The sequence below is a fragment of the Symphalangus syndactylus genome, chromosome 10, assembly GCF_028878055.3.
Source record: "Symphalangus syndactylus isolate Jambi chromosome 10, NHGRI_mSymSyn1-v2.1_pri, whole genome shotgun sequence".
Classification (NCBI taxonomy): domain Eukaryota; kingdom Metazoa; phylum Chordata; class Mammalia; order Primates; family Hylobatidae; genus Symphalangus; species Symphalangus syndactylus.
The window spans coordinates 59,713,628-59,737,163 of NC_072432.2; the positions used below are offsets into that span (position 1 = coordinate 59,713,628).

Consider the following 23,536-nt stretch of genomic DNA (forward strand, 5'->3'; position numbering starts at 1 on the left):
ACAGTGAAGGAATTTCCCCAGTATTTAAATATATTCACATAACCAGTTATATAAATCTAAATATAAAACCAATCTCCAGTAAGTTTTAAGATGGCACTCACCATCTTTGTGAAAAGTTTAACATTACTAACGAAGTCTAATCATATCTTTAAAAGGGGTAAACAGTGATAGCATTTACTGAATTGGAGTTACTATTAAAATTCAAAAACTGAACATATTCATTTAACCACAAGCCAGTCTTAGTTTTAAATCAGGACTGCCCAACAAAATATTCTGTCAGTCATTCATGATCTGAATTCTGGTGTATGAGATCTGTTAAAGAATGGTACACATAAAAAAGTCATGAGACATTTCTGTTTTGTAATAAATAAGGCAGTGGCCAATTGTTACTCATTAGTAGCTTTTTTGAGATAAGCTATCAAGTCTGCCCTTTATTCCTTCTTCTTAATGCCGACAAAGATCATTTTTGTTCCAGGGATGTACTTCTTGGGATTCTCCAAATACTCCACCAGTGTATCCTCTCCCCAGATGATGCCTTTGTTCTTATTGGCGGCTGTGTAAGAGTATCCAGGGGCCTGACCTGTCTTCCGCCCGAAGAGACCATGGAGATTTGGCCCAGTCTTGTGCTTGCCTCCCTTTTCAACGGTGGGGCACTGGGAACACTTCATAATAAAAATCTTCTTGCCTTTCTCAACATCACCCATATTTAATTCTCTTTTTAGTTGCTGGCGCAAAGAACACTCCCGCTCCGAAGCCGGACGTCCCCACTCTGTAAGTCTCTGCTACACTATTTTAAATGCTGTATATTTAATACATGTTGGTATCTGGTAAGGTAAATCCCCTTGCCCTCCCACTATTCTTTTTCAGAATGTTCATTGTTTGTTTTTGTTTGTTTGTTTGTCTTTGAGACAGGGGCTTGCTCTGTCATCCACCCTCGAGCAAGTGCAGAGTGTAGTGGTCCAATCAAGGCTCACTGCAGCCTCAACCTCCTGGGCTCAAGCAATCCTCCCACCTCAGCCCCCAAGTAGCTGGGACTACAGGCATGAGCTAACATGCCTGGATAATTTTTGTATTTTTGTAGAGATAGGGTCTTGCCATGTTGTCCAGGCTGGTGTTCTTTCTTACATATTTTAGAATTAGCTTACTAAGATCCATAAAAAGTCCATTAGGCTTTTGATTGGAACTGAATTGAATTGAAAGATCGTTTGGCGAGGGAACTGATGCCTTTTCAATATTAAATGTTCCTACTCATGAATATGGCATATCTTTTCATTTATTTAATACGTTTTAAACGTCTGTCTATTAAGTGTTATAATTTCCCCTGTAAAAATACTGCCTGGTTTTTGCTAGATTTAGACCAAGGGACATGCTTTTTTCTTAATGCTGTTATGGTAAGATCTTTTTAGTTACATTTACTGGCTTTTTTCTTTTTTTGCTTATATATAGAAATGCTATTGCTGTCTGTTGATCTCATATGTGGCCCCTTGATAAATTCTCCTTTTTTTCTAATACTTTTTGTCAAGAGATTCTTTTCTACATAGTCAGTCATAGCATCAATTTTCCCTAGAAGTTACATAACTTTTGTTACATTTACTCATAGGTATGTAATATGTGATGTTATTATACACAGAATCATATTTTGAATAATTTTATTTTTGGCTGGTGCATAGAAATGCTATTACCATTTTAAGATTAATTTTATCCTCCCCATATTACATATGAGAAAACCGAGGCCTAGAGAGTTTAAATAACTTGCTAAGGGTCACGATGCTAGTAAGTGGTGAGCTTGGATTAAGATCCATCCATTTTAACCCCAGAACCCGTGCTGTTCTTTTCCTGTTTACTCACAGTGCATAGCAAACTCTGTATATAAAACCACTGCTAAGAAGCAAATTACACAAAATCCAACTTTTGCCTTTTTGTCTCCTCCAACATCGTATCACTCTCTTCCAGTTAATAACACTTAAACTAAGAACAGACTCATCTGTTCCCAAACCTTTATACTCTGCTCCATTTGTGACTAGGATTTCAGATGGCTTTTCCAATCTTTCTAGATGTTCACTGAAAACTTTCTAACTATGCATATCTGGAAAAGTTTTTCCATGACTCTTAGTACGAAATTCTTCTACAACCCTCAGAGAAAGTTAGTGTATAACCTACCTAAGTCTTTAAAATGTATGCTATGCTTTCAGCAGGCTAGAGTAGTTCTTTTGGAGTTTTTCTGCTCTGGTGGGTAAATTCGCATTCAATCAATTTCTGAAAATACACGTTCAGTTGCCAATGGGCTTGCATTTTGATGTGCGGCTTATAATATGCAGTTAATGGGCAGGAACTGCTCCTGGAGCACTATTTTGGACTGTGAAACATTTTTCAAGCCCTGGTGATCGACTGATTAAATCTGAATTCATACATTTTTATGAATTCACAAGTTTCATAAGATTCAAAAAACCATAACTTACAGTAAAAATCACCTGTCAATTAAAAACAAAAAACAAAATCAAAGCTGTTCTGAAACTAGAATAGACCTGTGAGAAGAATTAGGGTGGAATGCAGTTTCCCATAACTGAAGAAAAGACCATTTGAGGGGAAAATCTGTGTAAAAGCAATTGTTCCCAGGCCAATGCTTGATCTCACATGCTGCTATTCAGCACTACATTTTATAGTCAGATTCTTCAGCCCAGAAAAGGGTTATTTAAAAGTATATGGCATTAAAAAAATAAAAGTCTAGGTCATCAGTTGGAACTTTAAGATTAGTAAAGGAAAAATTCAACATGATTAGCATTCAGATAATCATTCTTCCTTTCAAGGCATTGTAAAAACTAGTCATTATTATGTTTACATAGAGAGCACATATCTGCTTACAACATACATGACTGTAAAATAAAATTAATCATCCTCATTATCCTTAGCTCCTGAGGTAGAATCAAAGGAAGAAAATGAGTTTAATTACCCAGGACCACGTATAAAGTTAGGGCCAGACCGGGAAACAAACCCTAGTCCTTGATCCTCTCCTTGGACTCCTAATCACACTGCTTCTTGTGGGGCACAAGAAGGAGGGTGAGTCAGTGAACTGGCTGGGAAATCTGATAGAGAGGCACTGCTGCAGGGATTTTTCAGCATTCCATCTAGACTAGACCTGAGACAGAAACTGATGACAGGTGGGCTTTCTCTCAGGGGCCGTGAAACATCATTACCTATTAGTCATTGATCACATAAGCTCTAAAATATTTTTTTCCTAAACTTCCCATTGGAAATATAATGAATGGAGCTTAAACAATGGGAACTTGGGCTTTTATGACACTAGGCCCCTCTCCTGTTGACAATCACCCATCCCTACACATACTCATTGTGTTTTCTCATTCACTTGTCTGCTCATGAGACACTGGGAGAAGCAGGATAAACAGCGTAGCTACTCCTAACAGTAGAAGGTAGGGAAGCTGAGAAAACTGTTCTTTACGTGACCATATACCTGCTGCCCCAAATATTCAGCCATGGCATTGCTGACCAGTCTGCCCCATCAGAAGGTGCAGTAGAGAACAAATACAGCAAATGGAAGAACTTACCACGTAAGCGAGGTGTGACCTAGTGATTATGGCTGTGCTTTTACTGGCAACAGTAATGCTCAGAGAGGAGCCAGCAGCCAGTCGAGGCCCTCGGTCTTCTGTCAGGGACACCTCTACTCTCACTTCCAGCATTGTCACCGTGAGGCCATCTGTGACTGAGATCTCCATGCTGTCTTCCCGGGTAGAGGAACCATCATGTATATACTGTAGAGCACTTTTCTCAACATCCCCATAGGTGAAAGTGTCACCTTCCAAGAATAAAACAAATTGCAAACGAGTTGTTTCTGGGAATAATGCTTTTCATTATATAGCACCTTTGTTTTCAGGATTTTAAGGATCATATAGGATCATAAACTTGGAGTTACAAGCTAATCCAACCACTCACCTACTATAGGATTCCCTTCACACCACCCTTGAAAAAGGGTAATTAGTTTCTCCACTGTTCAAGGTGGGAGGGTCATTGTTTTACAAGATAGCTCATTCCACTGAAGATAGCTGTAGGTTTCTTTTTAAGTTCTCAATCATATTGAGCTAAAATCTGCCTCTATAATATCTAGTCATTATTCCTAGTTCTAGAAAAATAAAGAACATGCCTCTATTCTTTATGACAGCTCTTTTGGAATCTTATCTTGATACTGAAAATTTTTTGAAAAAGTTAAGAAAATAAATTATACTCTAGGAAACTTTAAGAACACATTTTACGAAGCCAGCATCGTCCTGATACCAAAACCTGGCAGAGACATAACCAAAAAAGAGAATTTCAGACCAATATCCTTGATGAACATTGATGCAAAAATCCTCAATAAAATACTGGCAAACCGAATCCAGCAGCACATCAAAAAGCTTATCCACCATGATCAAGTGGGCTTCATCCCTGGGATGCAAGGCTGGTTCAACATACACAAATCAATAAATGTAATCCAGCATATAAACAGAACCAAAGACAAAAACCACATGATTATCTCAATAGATGCAGAAAAGGCCTTTGACAAAATTCAACAACCCTTCATGCTAAAAACTCTCAATAAATTAGGTATTGATGGGACGTATCTCAAAATAATAAGAGCTATCTACAACAAACCCACAGCCAATAGCATACTGAATGGGCAAAAACTGGAAGCATTCCCTCTGAAAACTGGCACAAGACAGGGATGCCCTCTCTCACCGCTCCTATTCAACATAGTGCTGGAAGTTCTGGCCAGAGCAATCAGGCAGGAGAAGGAAATAAAGGGTATTCAATTAGGAAAAGAGGAAGTCAAATTGTCCCTGTTTGCAGATGACATGATTGTATATCTAGAAAACCCCATTGTCTCAGCCCAAAACCTCCTTAAGCTGATTAGCAACTTCAGCAAAGTCTCAGGATACAAAATTAATGTACAAAAATCACAAGCATTCTTGTACACCAATAACAGACAAACAGAGAGCCAAATCATGAGTGAACTCCCATTCACAATTGCTTCAAAGAGAATAAAATACCTAGGAATCCAACTTACAAGGGATGTGAAGGACCTCTTCAAGGAGAACTACAAACCACTGCTCAATGAAATAAAAGAGGATACAAACAAATGGAAGAACATTCCATGCTCATGGGTTGGAAGAATCAATATCGTGAAAATGGCCATACTGCCCAAGGTAATTTATAGATTCAATGCCATCCCCATCAAGCTACCAATGACTTTCTTCACAGAATTGGAAAAAACTACTTTCAAGTTCATATGGAACCAAAAAAGAGCCCGCATCGCCAAGTCAATCCTAAGCCAAAAGAACAAAGCTGGAGGCATCACGCTACCTGACTTTAAACTATACTACAAGGCTACAGTAACCAAAACAGCATGGTACTGGTACCACAACAGAGACATAGATCAATGGAACAGAACAGAGCCCTCAGAAATGATGCCGCATAGCTACAACTATCTGATCTTTGACAAACCTGACAAAAACAAGAAATGGGGAAAGGATTCCCTATTTAATAAATGGTGCTGGGAAAACTGGCTAGCCATATGTAGAAAGCTGCAACTGGATCCCTTCCTTACACCTTATACAAAAATTAATTCGAGATGGATTAAAGACTTATATGTTAGACCTAAAACCATTAAAATCCTACAAGAAAACCTAGGCAATACCATTCAGGACATAGGCGTGGGCAAGGACTTCATGTCTAAAACACCAAAAGCAATGGCAACAAAAGCCAAAATCGACAAATGGGATCTCATTAAACTAAAGAGCTTCTGCACAGCAAAAGAAACTATCATCAGAGTGAACAGGCAACCTACACAATGGGAGAAAATTTTTGCAACCTACTCATCTGACAAAGGGCTAATATCCAGAATCTACAATGAACTCAAACAAATTTACAAGAAAAAAACAAACAACCCCATCAAAAAGTGGGTGAAGGACATGAACAGACACTTCTCAAAAGAAGACATTTATGCAGCCAAAACACACATGAAGAAATGCTCCTCATCACTGGCCATCAGAGAAATGCAAATCAAAACCACAGTGAGATACCATCTCACACCAGTTAGAATGGCCATCATTAAAAAATCAGGAAACAACAGGTGCTGGAGAGGATGTGGAGAAATAGGAACACTTTTACACTGTTGGTGGGACTGTAAACTAGTTCAACCATTGTGGAAGTCAGTGTGGCGATTCCTCAGGGATCTAGAACTAGAAATACCATTTGACCCAGCCATCCCATTACTGGGTATATACCCAAAGGACTATAAATCATGCTGCTATAAAGACACATGCACACGTATGTTTATTGCGGCACTATTCACAATAGCAAAGAGTTGGAACCAACCCAAATGTCCAACAATGATAGACTGGATTAAGAAAATGTGGCACATATACACCATGGAATACTATGCAGCCATAAAAAAGGATGAGTTCGTGTCCTTTGTAGGGACATGGATGAAACTGGAAACCATCATTCTCAGTAAACTATCGCAAGGACAAAAAACCAAACACCGCATGTTCTCACTCATAGGTGGGAATTGAACAATGAGAACTCATGGACACAGGAAGGGGAACATCACGCTCCGGGGACTGTTGTGGGGTGGGGGGAGGGGGGAGGGACAGCATTAGGAGATACACCTAATGCTAAATGACGAGTTAATGGGTGCAGGAAATCAACATGGCACATGGATACATATGTAACAAACCTGCACATTGTGCACATGTACCCTAAAACCCTAAAGTATAATAAAAAAAAAAAAAAAAAAAAAAAAAAAGAAGTTTTTGCTTTGTTTGGAGTTTTTAAAATTAAAAATGAAAAAAATATACTTGAAGTTAGAAACCTAAACTGTGCAGTCTGGAGTACTAATTCATGATAAATTTGATAGGCATTATATAAAAAACATGTCAAGTTCACATACCTTTGCAGAAAATGTGAATAAATAAAATTTAAGATATTTTTTATACTGCAAGATTCATTTTAGTATATAAATATTAAAGCTTCTCAAACTTGTCATGGAACCCTTTTTATGAAAAATGCCTCTTAGTGCCATGAGCCCTAATGATTTCACAGAACACAGTTGTGAAATTGCTCTTCTTAGATATCATATCCAACTCTATCTTTTGATAGATTATTAGTTCTAATAACTAGTGCTATGTATTGAGATTGAAGAATTTACTCATTCTCTCTATTCATCTTCTAAGCCTTCTGTCTCAACACTGTGTTAATGTATTTTACTGGTGCTAGTGGCATTATGCCTATAAAAACATAATAAAACTAACTTTTTATCAACACCTTTAGATTTTATATGTTAACTGCACATACACAGATTAAACGCAATGTTAAAGAAATTAGACAATGACTGTTATGTTCCTAAAGTAGTTCCCTGGGAATGTTTCAAATCTATTCTAATGACATTTCTTTAGTTCAGTAAACTTTTGAGTCTACCTTTGTAACTCTCAAATGCTTACTGGTTGTTCTTTAAAATTCCATCTACCATCAGTAGCAAAGATTAGCCTACCAGTGATATTCAGAAGGATGGATTACTGCATCTCTAAAAGGAATCATACAAAGGTTTTGAGAAAGTAGAGATTGTTGGAAGAACATATAGCATCCAGAGGTGGGTACTTTGAAAAGGATAATATTCACTTCAATGCATAAAGACTGACTATTAAAAAATTAGATTCACTTGTGTTCTTTGTGTTTTTCTGTACCTTCTAAATAATAAACATATTATTTTTTATAATCAAAGGAAGCACAATAAGAATTATTTTGGAAAGCCGATCACATTACCACACTGTTATATCACATAGATAATACTTCAAAAATGTGTTCCTTTTTTTTAATGGATGAAGATAGATGTAGTTAACACTATCAGAGTCACAGTGCTAAAAATATTGTGAAGATACACATACCAAACTAAGACAGATTCATCTCCACGAACAGTGCTAGGAAAGTGGCAGCTGATCCCTCATATGGTGTCATTTGGAATGCATTTACTCTAAGTTTCAGAAATCACCCATTTCACCTATAGTTTAAGGAACTGGTTTCACAGGGTTCAAGGTGGGGCTAGGGGCAGGTGTGGGGCAGGGGTGGAAGTGGGAACACGAAGAAGTCTCAAATATCAAAGCCAGTGAAACTACACACAGAATAGCTCCCCATAGTCTGTATCGCAAAGACGCTTTGCTCTTGTCTGAGACACATACAACTGATTGTAGAGCAAAAAATCCTCCAAGCAGGTCAGTGACAGAGTGTGTAGCTACCTGTGGCCATCGGCCTTCGGAACTCAGCTGTGTGCTTAAGGAGCACACCATGCCGTGGAGGTCTCCGAAGCTCAAAGAAGAGTTCTTTGGGTGCTGTCTCAGCATCTCTTACTACCACCTGAAGTCCTGCAGCAAGGAGAAGGAAGTGTGGTGAGAGAGAAAGCGTACATTAAAGACGATAGACTCTGTATATATTAAAACCGCAGGCCAGGCTAGGAGTCACGCTGTGGGTAATCTGATTGTTATCAGAAAGCACTGCTTCATTCCAATCAGGCACAAAAGAGTAAAAACAGATAATACAGTCAATTCCCACACTGCAAGTAGGTTCTTCCAAAAGTTCACATAAGGTAGTTCCGAATTTAGAACACCTTTTTTCTTCCATACAAATGATAGCATGCACAGAGGAAGCCCACAGGTAGGTCAATCCTGACTAGCTGGGTTAGATTTTCTTCCAGAAAATCCTCCTATAAACTGGCATTTCATTGTTTCGTCTCTTCTTATTTTTCTAAAGCTACAAAGAGCCAAGTGAGCAATGATCACAGAGGTGAGGTGTAGGGTTAAAGTGACAGGCGTCCTTGTACCCATGGCTTATTTGTAAGTTTGGTAATAATTAATTTTAGGCCAAAATTTTTTTAGTACATATAATTATATACAAAATAACTGGGTCAACTCTAGTTCTTCACAACTTCTGAAGCTTCTTGTGACCTGACATTTCTCCTGCTACTCTTCACTTTCTAAACAGAAACAAGAGCCGCCATTGGAATCCTGCTCCCCTCTATGTTCTTCTCGCCGCTCTATTACTTTATATTTTAGTGATGGCATCAAAGCAAACTCCCGGAAAATCAGTTCCGTATTGTGTTCCACCACTGAACACTGGCCTCTGAAGGCTTCATTTCCTTCTCTCTGTGCGGCTTCTGTTTGCATAGAAATGGGCAGGAGGAGGGATACAAGTGAGAGTGCAGGCAACTTCTGGAAGAAGAGTTTGCTTTTTTGGCAACCATCAAGAAGTTTGAAGAGGGGCAGCAATATGATCCCATTTCCAAAGCCATGTTTCTATCAGGCTCCCAGTTCTTACCTACGGAAGTGCTGCCGCCGGGGCTGACCGCCAGCCGTGGAGCTGTGACCTGGAACACTGGCAGTTGCTGATCACTGGGAAGTAAGTGAATGGTGAGGACCATCTCTGGACTTGTGTGTTCTCCATCCGAAACTGAAAAGGATAAACGCACACACACACAGACACACACACACACAGAGACACGCACACACACACGAGTCAACTTGTAGTCTGGTCATCTTCAGGCAGTTTCCACAAATATATAGCCAGAAACTTTTTTACACTACTTTAACCTTTGAAGAGATGCTTACAAATGAAGAAAGTAAGCAAGCAAGATACTGTGAGCTATTCTTTTTTCTGTAATACATACAGATAAGAAAAAAGATAAAGAACCATAGTAACAAAATCATTCTGAGAGGCTACTTTCACAACAAAGGTGATCTTGATAAATGTTAGTGGAAAGGAAGGTAACACAAAATCTGCACCCATAGATGCTACTGGCAAAGGCTTTTGATTATGGAAATATTTCTTGATTCAATTCATTCCCTTACTATTCCAAATAAATATTTTCTTTCATGAACTCTTTTAAAAGTGGCATGTCTATGTCTCATTAAAAAAGAATACTTTTGGCCGAGCACGGTGGCTCACACCTGTAATCCCAGCACTCTGGGAGACCGAGGCGGGTGGATCATGAGGTCAGGAGATCAAGACCATCCTGGCTAACACAATGAAACCCCGTCTCTACTAAAAAATATAAAAAATTAGCCAGGCATGGTGGCGGGCACCTGCAGTCCCAGCTACTCAGGAGGCTGAAGCAGGAGAATGGCATGAACCTGGGAGCTGGAGCTTGCAGTGAGCCGAGATTGCACCACTGCACTCCAGCCTGGGCAATAGAGTGAGACTCCATCTCAAAAAAAAAAAAAAAAAGAATACTTTTTAAAAGGACAGACAATATGCATACCAATGTCTCTAATGGCATTAGTTTGGAAGTAAGCAGATCCATTTTTACTTGGTCATGATGCACAATGACATAAATAGTGAACAAAACACTGACCTTAAGATTTTATTTCCCTGGATTTTTTGACATCCAAGTGAACACCCATCTCTGAGGGAAATACGAGAGCAGAATTGCCTCACCCTTGATGCTTATTTCCACTTTTCCATAACTTAACACCCTATCTTTTCCCTAAAAGCCAGTTTTGGAGGGATATTTGCATCATCGACTCATCAATGAGTTTATCTGTAGTGGTCTTTAAGAAAATTGCACTGTCAATTATTTTAAATGTGTGATAAGCTTGTCTATGGGTTGGTTATGAGAAACCAGTTTCCTTCCTCACTTTCTTCTGGACTTACTAACAAGCCAGCAAGAATCTTGCTTAAGCAAAGTCAAGCATTGCTCAGCGACTTGTAGCAATGATTCTATTCAAGTTTTAGATTTGTCTTTCCCTTGAGACAGATCTGAAAGATATGGTTAAATTTTATAAGGTACACTCCATGTCTTGGAGATGTTCAGAAACAGCTCTATTGAAGGTGAGACGACATTATCCATGAGAAATGAAGGTTTTATGGCTCTGGTCATTCAGACAAGTGTCAAAATTATTGTCACTGCTTCTTTACATTCAATCTCCTCTCTGGATCTTCAAAAATAGGCACAGATGGTTCTTAATTGTTGGGGATTTGGTGACAAGCATACAAACTTTTTCATAAATTTTAGTGGATTCAGGATTCTCTGAGGTCCTTGTAATCTCAGTTAAGAACTAGTTGCAAAATGCAATCTTATTTTACTTTATATTTTACATTAGTTTTATTTCTGAGTGGGAGTGTCTTAGTCCATTTTCTGTTGCTTATAACAGAAAACCTAAAACTGGGTAATTTATGAGAAGAGGAATTTATTTCTTTCACATGTGAAGGCTGGGAAGTCCAAGGTTGAGGGGGTACATTTGGTGAGAGCCTTTTGGTGTTGGGGATTCTGTGAAGAGTAGTGAGGCAGTGTAGGCAGTCACGTGGTGAGGGGGCTGAGCTTGCGATTTTAAGTCTCTTGCTCTCTTTTTAGAAAGCCACCAGCTCCCCTCCCATGATTAACCATTAATCCACTAATCCATTAATGATTAAACCATTCACAAAGGCAGAGCCTTCAGGTTTCAATCACCTTGTAAAAGCCCCACCTCTCAATACTGCCACATTGAGGATTAAGTTTCAACATGAGTTTTGGAAGGGACATTCAAACCATACCAGGGAGGAAGTCCAGGAAGCTTTCAATATCCTTATTTTATAGGAGGAGGGAAATGGTACAAAATTAAAGAGCTTTGGTCACATCATACAGCTGTTTAGTGTGACCAAGGCATATTCTTGACTCTGTAAGTAAGTGGAAAAAAGCTATTTTCTGGTGCATGTTACATAACTAGCACTTGGGTGCAGGGTTTTGCAAGCAATCATATAAACTTCTAATCAAAATGTCAGCAATTGCATATTGATCCCTCTCTTTAAGGAATGTCTCTAATTTCTTTGAGAAACAGTCAAATGCCTTTTTGGGCTAAATGTTCCCTGTGAGCACCACTTGCCTTAAGTGTGTTTCTTGCTCAGAACTGCTCTCCAGAGCTTCTGCATTTGTCTTAAAGTCAGTCAGGTCCCACGAACATCAGCTTTCCTTCTCATCTTAGCTGATTCACCAAAATGGGTGGTTCCCTTTCATTCTACAAATTAATGTCAGCTCTTGGGCTTTTTCCTGCCTTATTCATTAACTGTCCAATTTAAAATTCTCTCTCACAAAACTCTCCTAAAGGACATGGCTTTCTACTAGATACCAAGAGTTTTTCTTCTTTAAAATCAATAAAAAAGGAACATCTGGCAGAAGCAAGATAATTTAAGGTCAGCCCAAGGTCTAGTCCCATGGGACTGTATAATAGGTTCAAGGATCATTTAACTTAAAGTCCTGGACAAGTTAATTGTTAACCCTTCACCTACTCAAGCTTTCAGGTAAGAGTTGAGGCTTGGAAACCAAAACAGCATACTACCATGACACTCACTTTTCATAACCAACACACATACATGTCAGACTAAACTAGCTATTCCATGCTCATGCTGTAAGTCAGAAACTTGTATTAAAATCCTGGTTCTACTGTCTACCTGCTGTGGAAATCTGAGCAGATCATCTACTTTTTTTTTGAGACAGGGTCTCACTCTGTCACCCAGCTGGAGTGCAATGGCACAATTATGGCTCAGTGCAGCCTCAACCTGCCCAGTTCAAGCAATCCTCCCATCTCGGCCTTCTGAGTAGTTGAGACTACAAGGAATATTACTATGTGTGTGGGCTGGTCTTGAACTCCTGGGCTCAAGCAATCCTCCCTCCTCACACCTCCCAAAGTGTTGGGAGTACAGGTGTGAGCCACTGCACCCGGCCAGGTTATCTACTCTTAATGACTTTTGGTATCCTCAGGTTTAAAATGCTGAAAATAATATCCTCTTTAAAATATTGTTATAAGAATTAAATAGGACAATTTTTATTGTAAATTGTTTTATAAAATATAAAAATCTGCTATATATCATTACTGACTGTATGAATTATGTAGAGGCCTATGACTAGAAATGAGCTGCTACTGGGTTCATATCAACAGTAACACAACACTGAAATTTACTATTGATTCAAGTGTGATTTTTAATCCTCACAGAAGAAAGGAAGAGCTGGGAGTTATAGAGAGGCGACTCTGCTGCTAACACTTTTCCTTCCATGAAATGTAACAGGGCGCATGGATGGTTGATTCCAACGGAATACTCAATCCCATCTAAACAGCAATTTAACGATGCTATTTATGGTCAATCATCCTCACTATAGACCTAAACAAGAAAGAAGCTTATCCTATGGTGGCCCAGCATAGATACCAGGTCTGACTCTGCTTTTGCTGATTAGCACCCTGCTTCTACTGCACTATGAGCTAAAACTAGGAATGCAGAGGTCTTCCACACCCAAGTTTCTCGACTCGCCTCTGGGTAGTAAGCCTTTTCCCTCCAGTAACAAGGGATTCCATGAATGGCTCTATTTAAGACTTTTATACAACTACTGTTTATTAGCTAAGTATAATATAGTAATGATTATGTAGCAATAATCATTCTTGGAGCTTTACATTTATTATTATTATTATTGTTATTATCCCCATTTATGAATGAGGCATTCAGTCACAGAGATGTAAGAAACCTTCCCAGGGCGAGCTGAACCCCAGGTCATCTGGATGCAGGGTTTAGGATCTTAGTTACTATTAACTCTTTAATGGATATTAGGACACGTTGAAATTGGGCTTAAACATTACTTTCTTTTTTTTTTTTTTTTCTTGAGATAGGGTTTCACTATTGTCCAAGCTGCAGTACAGTAGTGCAGTCATAGCTCACTCCAGTCTTGACCTCCTGGGCTCAAGAGATCCTCCTGAGTAGCTAGGACTCCAGGCATGTGCCATGCCACCATCATCCAGATAAGTTTTTTTTTTTTTTATAGATAAGGTCTTGCATTGTTGTCCAGGCTGGTCTTGAACCCCTGGGCTTAAGTGATGCTCCCCTCTCAGCCTTCCAAAGTGCTGGACTACAGGCATGAGCCACCATGCTTGGCTCTTAAACATTAACTTTTAGCATCCTTGGTAGATTTCTTTCCTATGGCTATAAAGTTAAGCTATTACTATTTAACTAACCATTTGTTTATTTTAGAAGAAATTTGTTTTAGAAGAAAAATTATATAATTTTTAAGTAGTTGTTAGAAAATAGCTAAAAATAATGATGATGGGAACAAAAAGAAAGAACTAATAAGGAAAGAAAAAATTTCACTTTCTAATAAAATTTAGATGAATCTTTACCTGTGAAGTGGAATTTCACTGATTCTGGGAGACCTAAAAGAGTAAGAGAGACAATCAGTATATTAAACACTTTGGGGTCAGAGAGAGATAGGGAAGGTACAAAATAAAGGGCAGAGGTTAGGAAATTAAAGAATGTTTTAATCTAAATTATTCTTTTTTAAGGAAAGATCACCAGGTCATTTGCTAATGTTATGTTGAATTTAATGGTGTCAACATTAATTTTAAATAGCAAAAAGGACCACACAGTGGAATAATTTTATATTACAGCAGTTAGCAAGATTTATAATACATTCATTCAGAACCCATTTTATCAGTACATAAAATGCTACAAATCGGTGAATGCGGGTGAATTATATATCACTGACAGGGCTCTCAGATGGGCCAATTCCATTGTAGAATTGAGTGATGCCGAGACATTGATTTACACACTGTAACCATGTGAGAGATTTATCTTGCAGCATTTATCCCATAGATTATACAGTACAGGACTCTGCTTTCTCTGAAGAGGCTCTAGGAACTCGGGCGAGTTTAGTGGATGACTTCAACCACGGCTGACATGTTTTCTTTCCTTCTAATCCCAGGATATCCTGTGTTTCTTATAAAGTAGGACTTGTAACATAGGGGTTACAGACCCATACACATTTTCAAGGGCTATTAGTTATCCAGTTACTACACTGTGTACAGATACTAAAGAGGAAGCCTATACCCACCGTTAGAGATTTTCAGTCTAATTGAGGAGTTAACTGTTTTCTGGGCGATTAAACTTATATTAAATAACGGCAAATATCATTTTAAATGTTTACCATAATCAAAAAAGCTTAAAATTACTTAAACCATGTTCAACTCACCATAAGAAATCACCACTTTTGTGTATGACTAAAGCTACTGTATAAAAAGAATACCCTATATTCATGGTGTTATGTAGTACATACACCTTAAAGATAATAAAGAAATAAGCACTAGTGGCCGGGCACGGTGGCTCATGCCCGTAATCCTAGCACTTTAGGAGGCCGAGGCAGGTGGATCACGAGGTCAGGAGTTCAAGACCAGCCTGACCAATATGGTGAGACCCCATCTCTACTAAAAATACAAAACTTAGCCGGGTGTGGTGGCACGCATTGTAGTCCCAGCTACTCGGGAGGCTGGGGCAGGAGAATCGCTTGAATCCGGGAGGCGGAAGTTGCAGTGAGCCATGATCATGCCACTGCACTCCAGCCTGGGTGACAGATGGAGACTCCATCTTAAAAAAAAAAAAAAGAAAGGGAAAGAAAAAGAAAAGAAAGAAATAGGCACTAATATTTTTGCAATAGTCAAAGGCATACAAATATTTAAGGGTAGGGACTTAAAACTCCTGCTTTCTGATCAGCAACCTTGATGACTGGATCAATGGAAGAGATAGGGTGGCAGGGATTAGGGTATGCTGGGCTTCGTGAAAGGGCACACACTGGCTTTAATGAGAAACTTAGTTATTCTTCCATTCAGTCTTCTCTTCCATTAAAAAGGTGTCTTCTACCAAATTCTGGTTTTATCCCAAAAGGTTGCCTGCATGCCCCATGGCTACATGAAACCTCCCCTGAGGTACTGCAGGACCCTCACTGGCCTCCCCTTACCCTCGTGCCATCCATTCTGGCCTCCTCGTCAAGTCCATTGACATCACTGCAGTCAGAGTTTCTTATGAAAAGCCGTTCCCTAGTTCCCTATACCTGAAAACTTCCACTGGGTTCCTCTTGATGTTGGGATAACAACCCAAATCCTTACAGGCTTCAAGGGTCTGTCAGCTGTTGTCTCTGTCTCTCCCACCAGACACATCCCTGCTCTGCCTGACCCTTCACATTTCAGACACAAGGACACCACATTCTCTCCTTCCCCAGGCCTCTGTACCTGGAGCTAGTGCTCTTCCTTCAGGAACATTTTCCTGACCATCCAAACACACACACTTTTCCTCGTCAGCTTCTACCCATCCCTCCACTGCCAGTATCTTTACTGAGCTCTCTCAGTCTAGGTCAGTGTGGTTATGTGTAATTCCACCACTGATCTTTCTCCCTCTTCCTCAGAGCTCTTATCCCAGACTGCAATTAAACATTCATTCCCGGGGTTATTTATCGAATTATCTCTCTATACCTCCTTAAACCACCAAGAACAGAATCCATGCCTCTTTTTGCTCACCACCATATCTCCAAGGCCTCATTCAGTGATTGGCACATAGGAGGCACAAAATATTACTGAAAGTATGCCTGAATGCGTGAATAAATGAAAAAAAAAAAAAGATGGAACTGAATCCAAGCTACATATTGGCTGACAGGTCTCAAGCTATTTTGAATAGCTAGAAAGCAGGGGCACCAAATGGTCCAGAGGACTGCAGGGAGAGTTAGGGTGAGCCTGTCATGTAGAGCCACAGAGAGCAGTTGGGTGCCTCAAAGCAGAGAGGAGAGCATTACCAGCGAACGAGAAGGCCATAAGCTCCTGGAGGTGGGGTGCTGCCGGCGGAGGGCGGTACATGACTTTGCCCTGGTTAATATCCTCTTGCGTAAAATACCGGATAGGAGAGTGAGGGTGGTCCTGGTGCTCGATGATACCTGGGAGGAAGAGATTTGGCCTGAGCATCAACAGTAATTCGCATCACTGACTGAATGACTAGAGCCATAGAGCCTGCTCTTCTTGTTGGTGGGAGTCTTACATCCTTCAGAAACTGACTGTTCTCAGGTTGCCATTCTCTGATTATTTAAGGAAAGGGCAAATCTGAAACCCAAATGAGTATGGACTGAGATTCATGAAATACCAACCATAGTGTGATGGTTAATACTGACTATCAACTTGATTGGATTGAAGGATGCAAAGTATTGATCCTGGGTGTGTCTGTGAGGGTGTTGCCAAAAGAGATAAATATTTGAGTCAGAGGGCTGGGAAAGGCAGACCCACCCTCAATGTGGGCAGACACCATCAAATCAGCTGCCAGCATGGCTAGAATATAAGGCAGGGAGGCTGGGTGTGGTGGCTTACGCTTATAATCCCAACATTTTGGGATGCTGACGTGGGTGGATCACCTGAGGTCAGGAGTTCAAGACCAGCCTAGCCAACATGGTGAAACCCTGTCTCTACTAAAAATACAAAAATTAGCCAGGTATGGTGGCATGCACCTGTAATCCCAGCTACCCAGGAGGCTGAGGCAGGAGAATCCCTTGAACCCAGGAGAAGGAGGTTGCAGTGAGCCGAGATCGCACCACTGCACTCCAGCCTGGGTGACAAGAGTGAAACTCCATCTCAAAAATAAATATATAAATTAAAAAACTAAAGCAGGTGTAAAAACATGAAAAGACTAGATTGGCTTAGCCTCCCAGCCTACATCTTTCTCCTGTGCTGGATCCTTCCTACCCTTGAACATTGGACTCCAAGCTCTTCAGTTTTGGGAGTCAAACTGCCTGTCCTTGCTCCTCAGCTTGCAGACAGCCTATTGTAGGACCTTGTGATTGTGGGAGTTAATGCTTAATAAACTCCTATATATATATATATATATATCCTATAGGATATATATATCCTATTAGTTCTGTCCCTCTAGAGAACCTTGACTAATACACATAGTAAGATGCATACTACTGCCCATACCATAGCCTAGACCAGGTAATTTACCAGAAGTCACAGACATGGTAATGTAATTATGAGATTATCTCAGTTGAGTTTCAATTCAAAGGTCCTTGAGAAACTGGCACAGATTGGTCTGCTGGTAAGGCTATTAAAAGATTTTTCTCAATCTAACCTTTTTCCTTCAGAAACTCCTTAGACTCTGCAATAATCTTTGGCTACAGTAACATGGGTCTTGATTATTCTAAGAACTGAATTTGCAATTATCACTCTGCTTGTGATAAATGCTGTAGGGGCTGCAGATTTGCCTGTTGTTTCTAAATTTTTCAGGTATAGAACTAATGTTGTGATCATTTCTCATGTCCTGTTCACCCCTTAAAAGGAGGACACATGTGAGGCTTGATGTTGAACTAATTCACCTTCTGTGGGGCTGAGAGGGCAAAAACCATTCTCCGGAAGACAGCCCAGGCTGCTGGTTTGAAAGGGCTCCATTTCGACTCTGGCAATGTAGGGAGAACTGTTAGCTATGACTTAGCAGATTACAAAGGAGAGGGGTGACTTTTAGACTTTTAATTTCTTTGGACTTTGTCAAAAGGATAATGGAATTTAATTTTCTGACTTTTCTCTCTCTTTGAGAATTTCATAATGTGAGAGGATTACATTTGGGGCAGTGGTTAGTCCTGGGAGAACAGTCCCAGATGTGGGAGCAGAATTATCTTAATAGAAGCTGATCTTTCTGTGAGGAGCAGCCACACCTCTATTGGATCTTGATGTCATTTGGATCTGTGTCCCCACCCAAATCTCATGTTCAATTGTAATCCTCAGTGTTGGAGGCAGGGTCTGGTGGGAGGTGACTGGATCACAGGTGCAGCCTCTAATGGTTTAACACCATCCCCCTGGGTGCCGTCCTGGTGAGAGTGAGTGAGTGAGTGAGATTTTAAACAAAATCTGGTCGTTCAAAAGTGTGTGACATCTCCCCCACCCGCTTTCCTCCTGCTCTGGCCATGTAAGATGTACCTGCTTCCCCTTCACCTTCCGCCATGATTGTAAGTTTCCTGAGGCCTCCCCATCCATGCTTCCTGTACAGTCTGTGAAACTATGAGCCAATTAAACCTCTTTTCTTTATAAATTACCCAGTTTCAGTTATTTCTTTATAGCAATATGAAAATGGACTAACACAGGCATAGGCTTATTAGTTAAGCCCAAAGTCAAGACATCTAAAGGCTGGTGACTGATGGCAAGGCCCCAAATCTCCTCTGACTATAGTTCCACATTCCCATGTCCCCAGATAGGAGGAGGAGTAATGTATCCAATCGGGGAAGGAACTGAATATGTGTGGCTCAGCCCCCTTAGGGCTCCCTGGCAGAACTCCTTATCCTGAACCTGTGCTCATTCTGGTCCATTCTCCTGTCATAACCTTACTAAGGCAGGCTCTGGTCCTACAGAGACAATGGCTATGTGTCCAGTTCTGCCAGTACATGGGAGGGGAGCTCAACCCAGTAGCATGTACATTCTCCATCCAGCATGCTATGTCAGTGCCAAAGGCATCACATTCATCTCCTTCTGACCATAGTCTTTTTCTCTCTCAATCAGTTCTAAACTAGAAGACAGGAGCAAGGAATATGAATAATTATTATTCCTTGAAACCTCAACAAATATCTCTATGTATACAAGCAGACAAAACTCCAGAGATATTAAGACAGGTAAAAAACTAGAAGATAATAATATCACTCAAAAGATCATTTACTGCACATCTTACCTTGATTTGGATGCAGAGGTAGAGTGATATTGTAGACAATCTTTCCACTTGGCCTCTCAGAGTTTATAAAGGAGAGGGAATGAGGCTGAATGACAGTCAGGCCATCTTCTCTAGCCTAAACAAAGTTTAAGAATGAAGAGGAACACACGGTATGAAAAACAAAAGCCAGAGGCAAAAACAGACCTTATTAAGAAAAAAAAAAAATTGCTCTGGGCTTTTAAATTAGTCACACTTGGTAAAATTTTCAAGAGTTCAAAAGAAGGATCTGGTTTCTTGCATTGCAGATTTTTCCCAAGCCTCCCCTCCTAGGTTTAGAGAGTCCTTTTCAGGTTTTCTTGTACCCTAGTCTCCTCTCCTCCCACTGCCCGAAGGGTTATGCCAGTGCATGTGGTGGGGATTCTGATATTATTATTTTTTTCCTAGGTGGAACACGTTTGCAAATGAGGCATCCCAGCTGGCTATTCTACTATCTTGCTACTCACAGCTGGCTCATTGTGTCTCTCCTCTAACTTTTTGTTTTCTTTAAGAGACAGGGTCTGGCTCTGTCACAGGCTGGAGTGCAGTGGTCATAGCTCACTGCTCCTCCTCTGACTTAATGGGCTAAGTTGAATCTGGCCAGAAGTTCTAAGGACTCAGCTGAGATATTTAAGTCTCGGCCCCAAGAAGTTCTTCAGAGCATTGCCCCCCAGGTCCCAGGTTTTGCTAATGGAAACTGTGATGCCTTCTGGTAACAAAGGGCTAAAAGTGAACCCACCTCAAACACCAAAAAAGGCTCACCATTTGCATTCAGGGGTTTAAGAGGTATTTGTTTATTAAAGCACATACAATAGCTGATATTCCCCTTTTTCTCCATTCTACTGGTCAAAAGAACTAGATACTGCTTTTTCTCTTCCAGCTTTCAGGACCCAGTGAATGAATGAGGCAATGTTAATCAGAGGGCTGATGCAAATGTAGCTTTTACTATCCCTTCCCCTGTGTACATCCATAACCCACTAACAGTGGCAACACTCAAAAAACAAAGAGGAGAGCTTCAGACTCCCATCACTAGGCATGGTGGTGGGTTGGGGACAGCAGCAAAAACAGTGTGGAGAGGAGAAAAGGGAAACCAGCCTGAGCTGGGGCCCCTCGCCTGGGTCAGGCACGCTGTTGTAAAACAGAACAAAAACATCCAGCTCATCATGGGCTCTTCCTAACTGACTCCTGAAGGTGGGTTAGAGTGTGACATGCTCTCCTGCTCTTTGAAGCCCTCCTTCTTTCAGATGGAATCTCCTCATTTAGAAAGGGATTAAGCAGGGCTCAGTAATGCTCATAGAGGAGGGTGTGGTGTTCTTCCTTTAACCATGAAAAGATTGTAGGTTGCAGTTGCTTTGTAATTGTCCCCAAGGCATATTTGTCCTGGGGAGAGGCAGAATTTGCAGGTTAGAACAATCCCCCTATAGTAAAGAGTCATATTTCAGGCCCTTGCTCAGGTCTGGAATGTAATGAGCAAGGAAAATTAGAATTGCGAATAGCAGCTGGTCTCTCACCCTAATATAAAACAAGTAAGGACAACAAATTAAAACTATATGCCCTACATAAGGTGTTACTATCCAATACATGTTTGTACACATCTATAAACATGTACACATGTGGGTACAACTAACAGACAAAAAAGTATAGGCTCTGTACATTGTTTGGTACTGTTTGCTACCTTTTAATATCAAAACTGCCATAATAACTGAACATTCTCAGAGTACCATGCGATGTTCTGAAAATCTAGATGTCCTTAAAATAATAAAGTGATAAAAAGAGGGAATTATTGTGCACATGGGACTGTGGGAAGGGAAATATGTTCCAGCCAAGATAACAGTCTATTATGAAATTTATTGATACTATTTTTCTCCTAATAGAAATAGACACTACATATAAAAAGGACTGATTCCGTGAGGAAAGCAATATTGAGTTTGAGGTATATCAAAGTATAATCAATTTTAATATTAGCTACTTAGAATGTTCAATATGTATCAATTAAACCTAGTAAGAAATGAGAGATTAAACTTCATAGAAATCATTGCAAAAGACACTTTAAAAATAGTATATCTGTCAACAAAAGAAGGTTACAGAATAATTCTTTTCATAATGGCCATGATACCTCTGAATATATCCAGAGTCCAACTGTTTCTCCCACCCCACTGCCACCACTCTGCTGAGGGCCACAGTCTCTCCCCAGGATTACCCCAGTGGCCTCCCAGTTGCTCTCTTGCCTCCCCTACACTCCCTTTCAGCACAGCAGCCAGTGTGATCCTTTCACAAGGACATGAGGCCTCTGCTCAACACCATGCAATGTCTTCCCATTTTCATCAGAAGAAAAGCTAAGTTCCTACAGTGACCTATGAAATGCTGCGCGACCTGCCCCAGCCCACACACTTACCACATCTGTGAATTCACTCACTCTGCTCCAGCACACCCTTCACCAGCACATCCTAGACTCAACTCGTCATGCTTCCCACCAAAAGTCCTTGTACGTTGCTGATCTTGAGGAATGGTACCTGTATATCCTCAGACACTGGGTGTTTCACCCGCCTGCCATATCTAGGAAGCCACTGTGTCTCTAAGTCTCTCTTAATCTATCCCTCTTTTTTTTTTTAACCATCATAACTATTTTTTCAGTGTACAGCTCTGTAGTGTTGACTATATGCATACAGTTGTGCAATGGATCTCTAGAACTCTCCCACCTTGCAAAGGTGAAACTCTATATCCATTGAACAACTCCCCCTTTCTCCCTCTCTCATCACGTCACACACTCTACCCCTGGTCACTATCATTCTACTTTCTACTTCTTTTGACTACATTCTACTTTATATCTTATATAAGCAGAATCATGCAGTTTTTGTTCCTTTGTGACTGGCTGATTTTACTTATCATAATGTCTTAAACATTCATCTATGTTGTAGCCTGTGACAGGATTTCCTTCTTTTGTAAGGTTGAATAATATTCCTGTGTGTGTGTGTGTGTGTGTGTGTGTGTATGTGTGTATGTGTGTATCACATTTTCTTTACCCATTTCTCTGCTGATAGACATTTAGATTGCTTCCATATCCTGGCTATTGTGAATAATGCTACAATGAACATGCATGTGCAAATATCTTCAAGATCTCCTGAACTCTTAACTATGGACTCATGCCACTAATTGTTCTTGCTCTAGATGACTGCAATAGCCTGTTTGTTTTCTGACTGGCCCCCATCTAGGATGTTTTCTACCCTGTAGCTAGAATGGTCTTCCTAAATGTATCATTAAAAATCTGATCATGGCACTTCTTTGCTACAAATCCCTCAACACCTTATTTGCCCCAACAGCCTTTCAGGACAAAACGGAAATTCTTATCTTATACTTAAGGTCTTCCATGATCTGACTCTCATTTCTTACTGCGTTTTCACTTAACGGATTTTATGCTCCAGCCAACTGAACAACCTGTAATGCTTCAAATATGTCATGTTCTCCCGTGTCTCCACCTTTTTTCACCTGTTGCTCCTCAAGACTGGGATACATTCCCCCCAATGTAGTCTGGATCAATGGTTCTTCAAGTGTGGTGATCTGGGAAGCAGCAAACAGCATTACCTGGAAACTCTTTAGAAATGCAAATTCTTGACCCTACACCAGATCCACTGAATTAGAAAACACTGTGGTAGGTTCCAGCAATCTGTGTTTTATTTTTTTAATTTTTAATTTTTTAAATTTTTTATTTCCATAGATTTTTGGGGGGAACAGATGGTATTTGGTTACATGAGTAAGTTCCTTAGTTGTGATGTGTGAGATTTTGGTGCACTCATCACCGAAGCAGTATGACTGAACCCAATTTGTAGTCTTTTATCCCTCACCTATTATGCTAAGTGAAGTAATTCAGGAATGGAAAACCAAACATTGTATGTTCTCACTCATAAGCGGGAGCTAAGCTATGAGGATGCAAAGGCATAAGAATGATACAATGGACTTTGGTGACTCAGAGGAGGAAGGAGTAAGAAGTGGGTGAGCGCAATCTGTGTTT

The 23,536-nt window shown here is 40.2% G+C and overlaps 2 protein-coding genes across 2 annotated transcripts in view; both read right to left on the reverse strand.

Annotated features, from left to right (window-relative positions):
* The window catches only part of FRAS1 (Fraser extracellular matrix complex subunit 1), a 471,835-nt gene that overhangs the window by 108,188 nt on the left and 340,111 nt on the right, over positions 1-23,536 (reverse strand). Inside the window, exons 33-38 of the mRNA XM_055297229.2 lie at positions 19,513-19,627; positions 16,613-16,750; positions 14,175-14,207; positions 9,358-9,489; positions 8,283-8,408; positions 3,564-3,811 (exon numbers count right to left, since the gene is read on the reverse strand). Coding sequence (XP_055153204.2) covers positions 3,564-3,811; positions 8,283-8,408; positions 9,358-9,489; positions 14,175-14,207; positions 16,613-16,750; positions 19,513-19,627 — 792 coding nt within the window. The remainder of the gene's footprint in view (positions 1-3,563; positions 3,812-8,282; positions 8,409-9,357; positions 9,490-14,174; positions 14,208-16,612; positions 16,751-19,512; positions 19,628-23,536) is intronic.
* Positions 148-787, reverse strand: LOC129492210 (cytochrome c-like). Its single transcript, XM_055297234.2, has one exon. It carries the CDS (start codon positions 702-704, stop codon positions 432-434), a length of 273 nt encoding a protein of 90 aa, XP_055153209.2. The 5' UTR covers positions 705-787; the 3' UTR covers positions 148-431.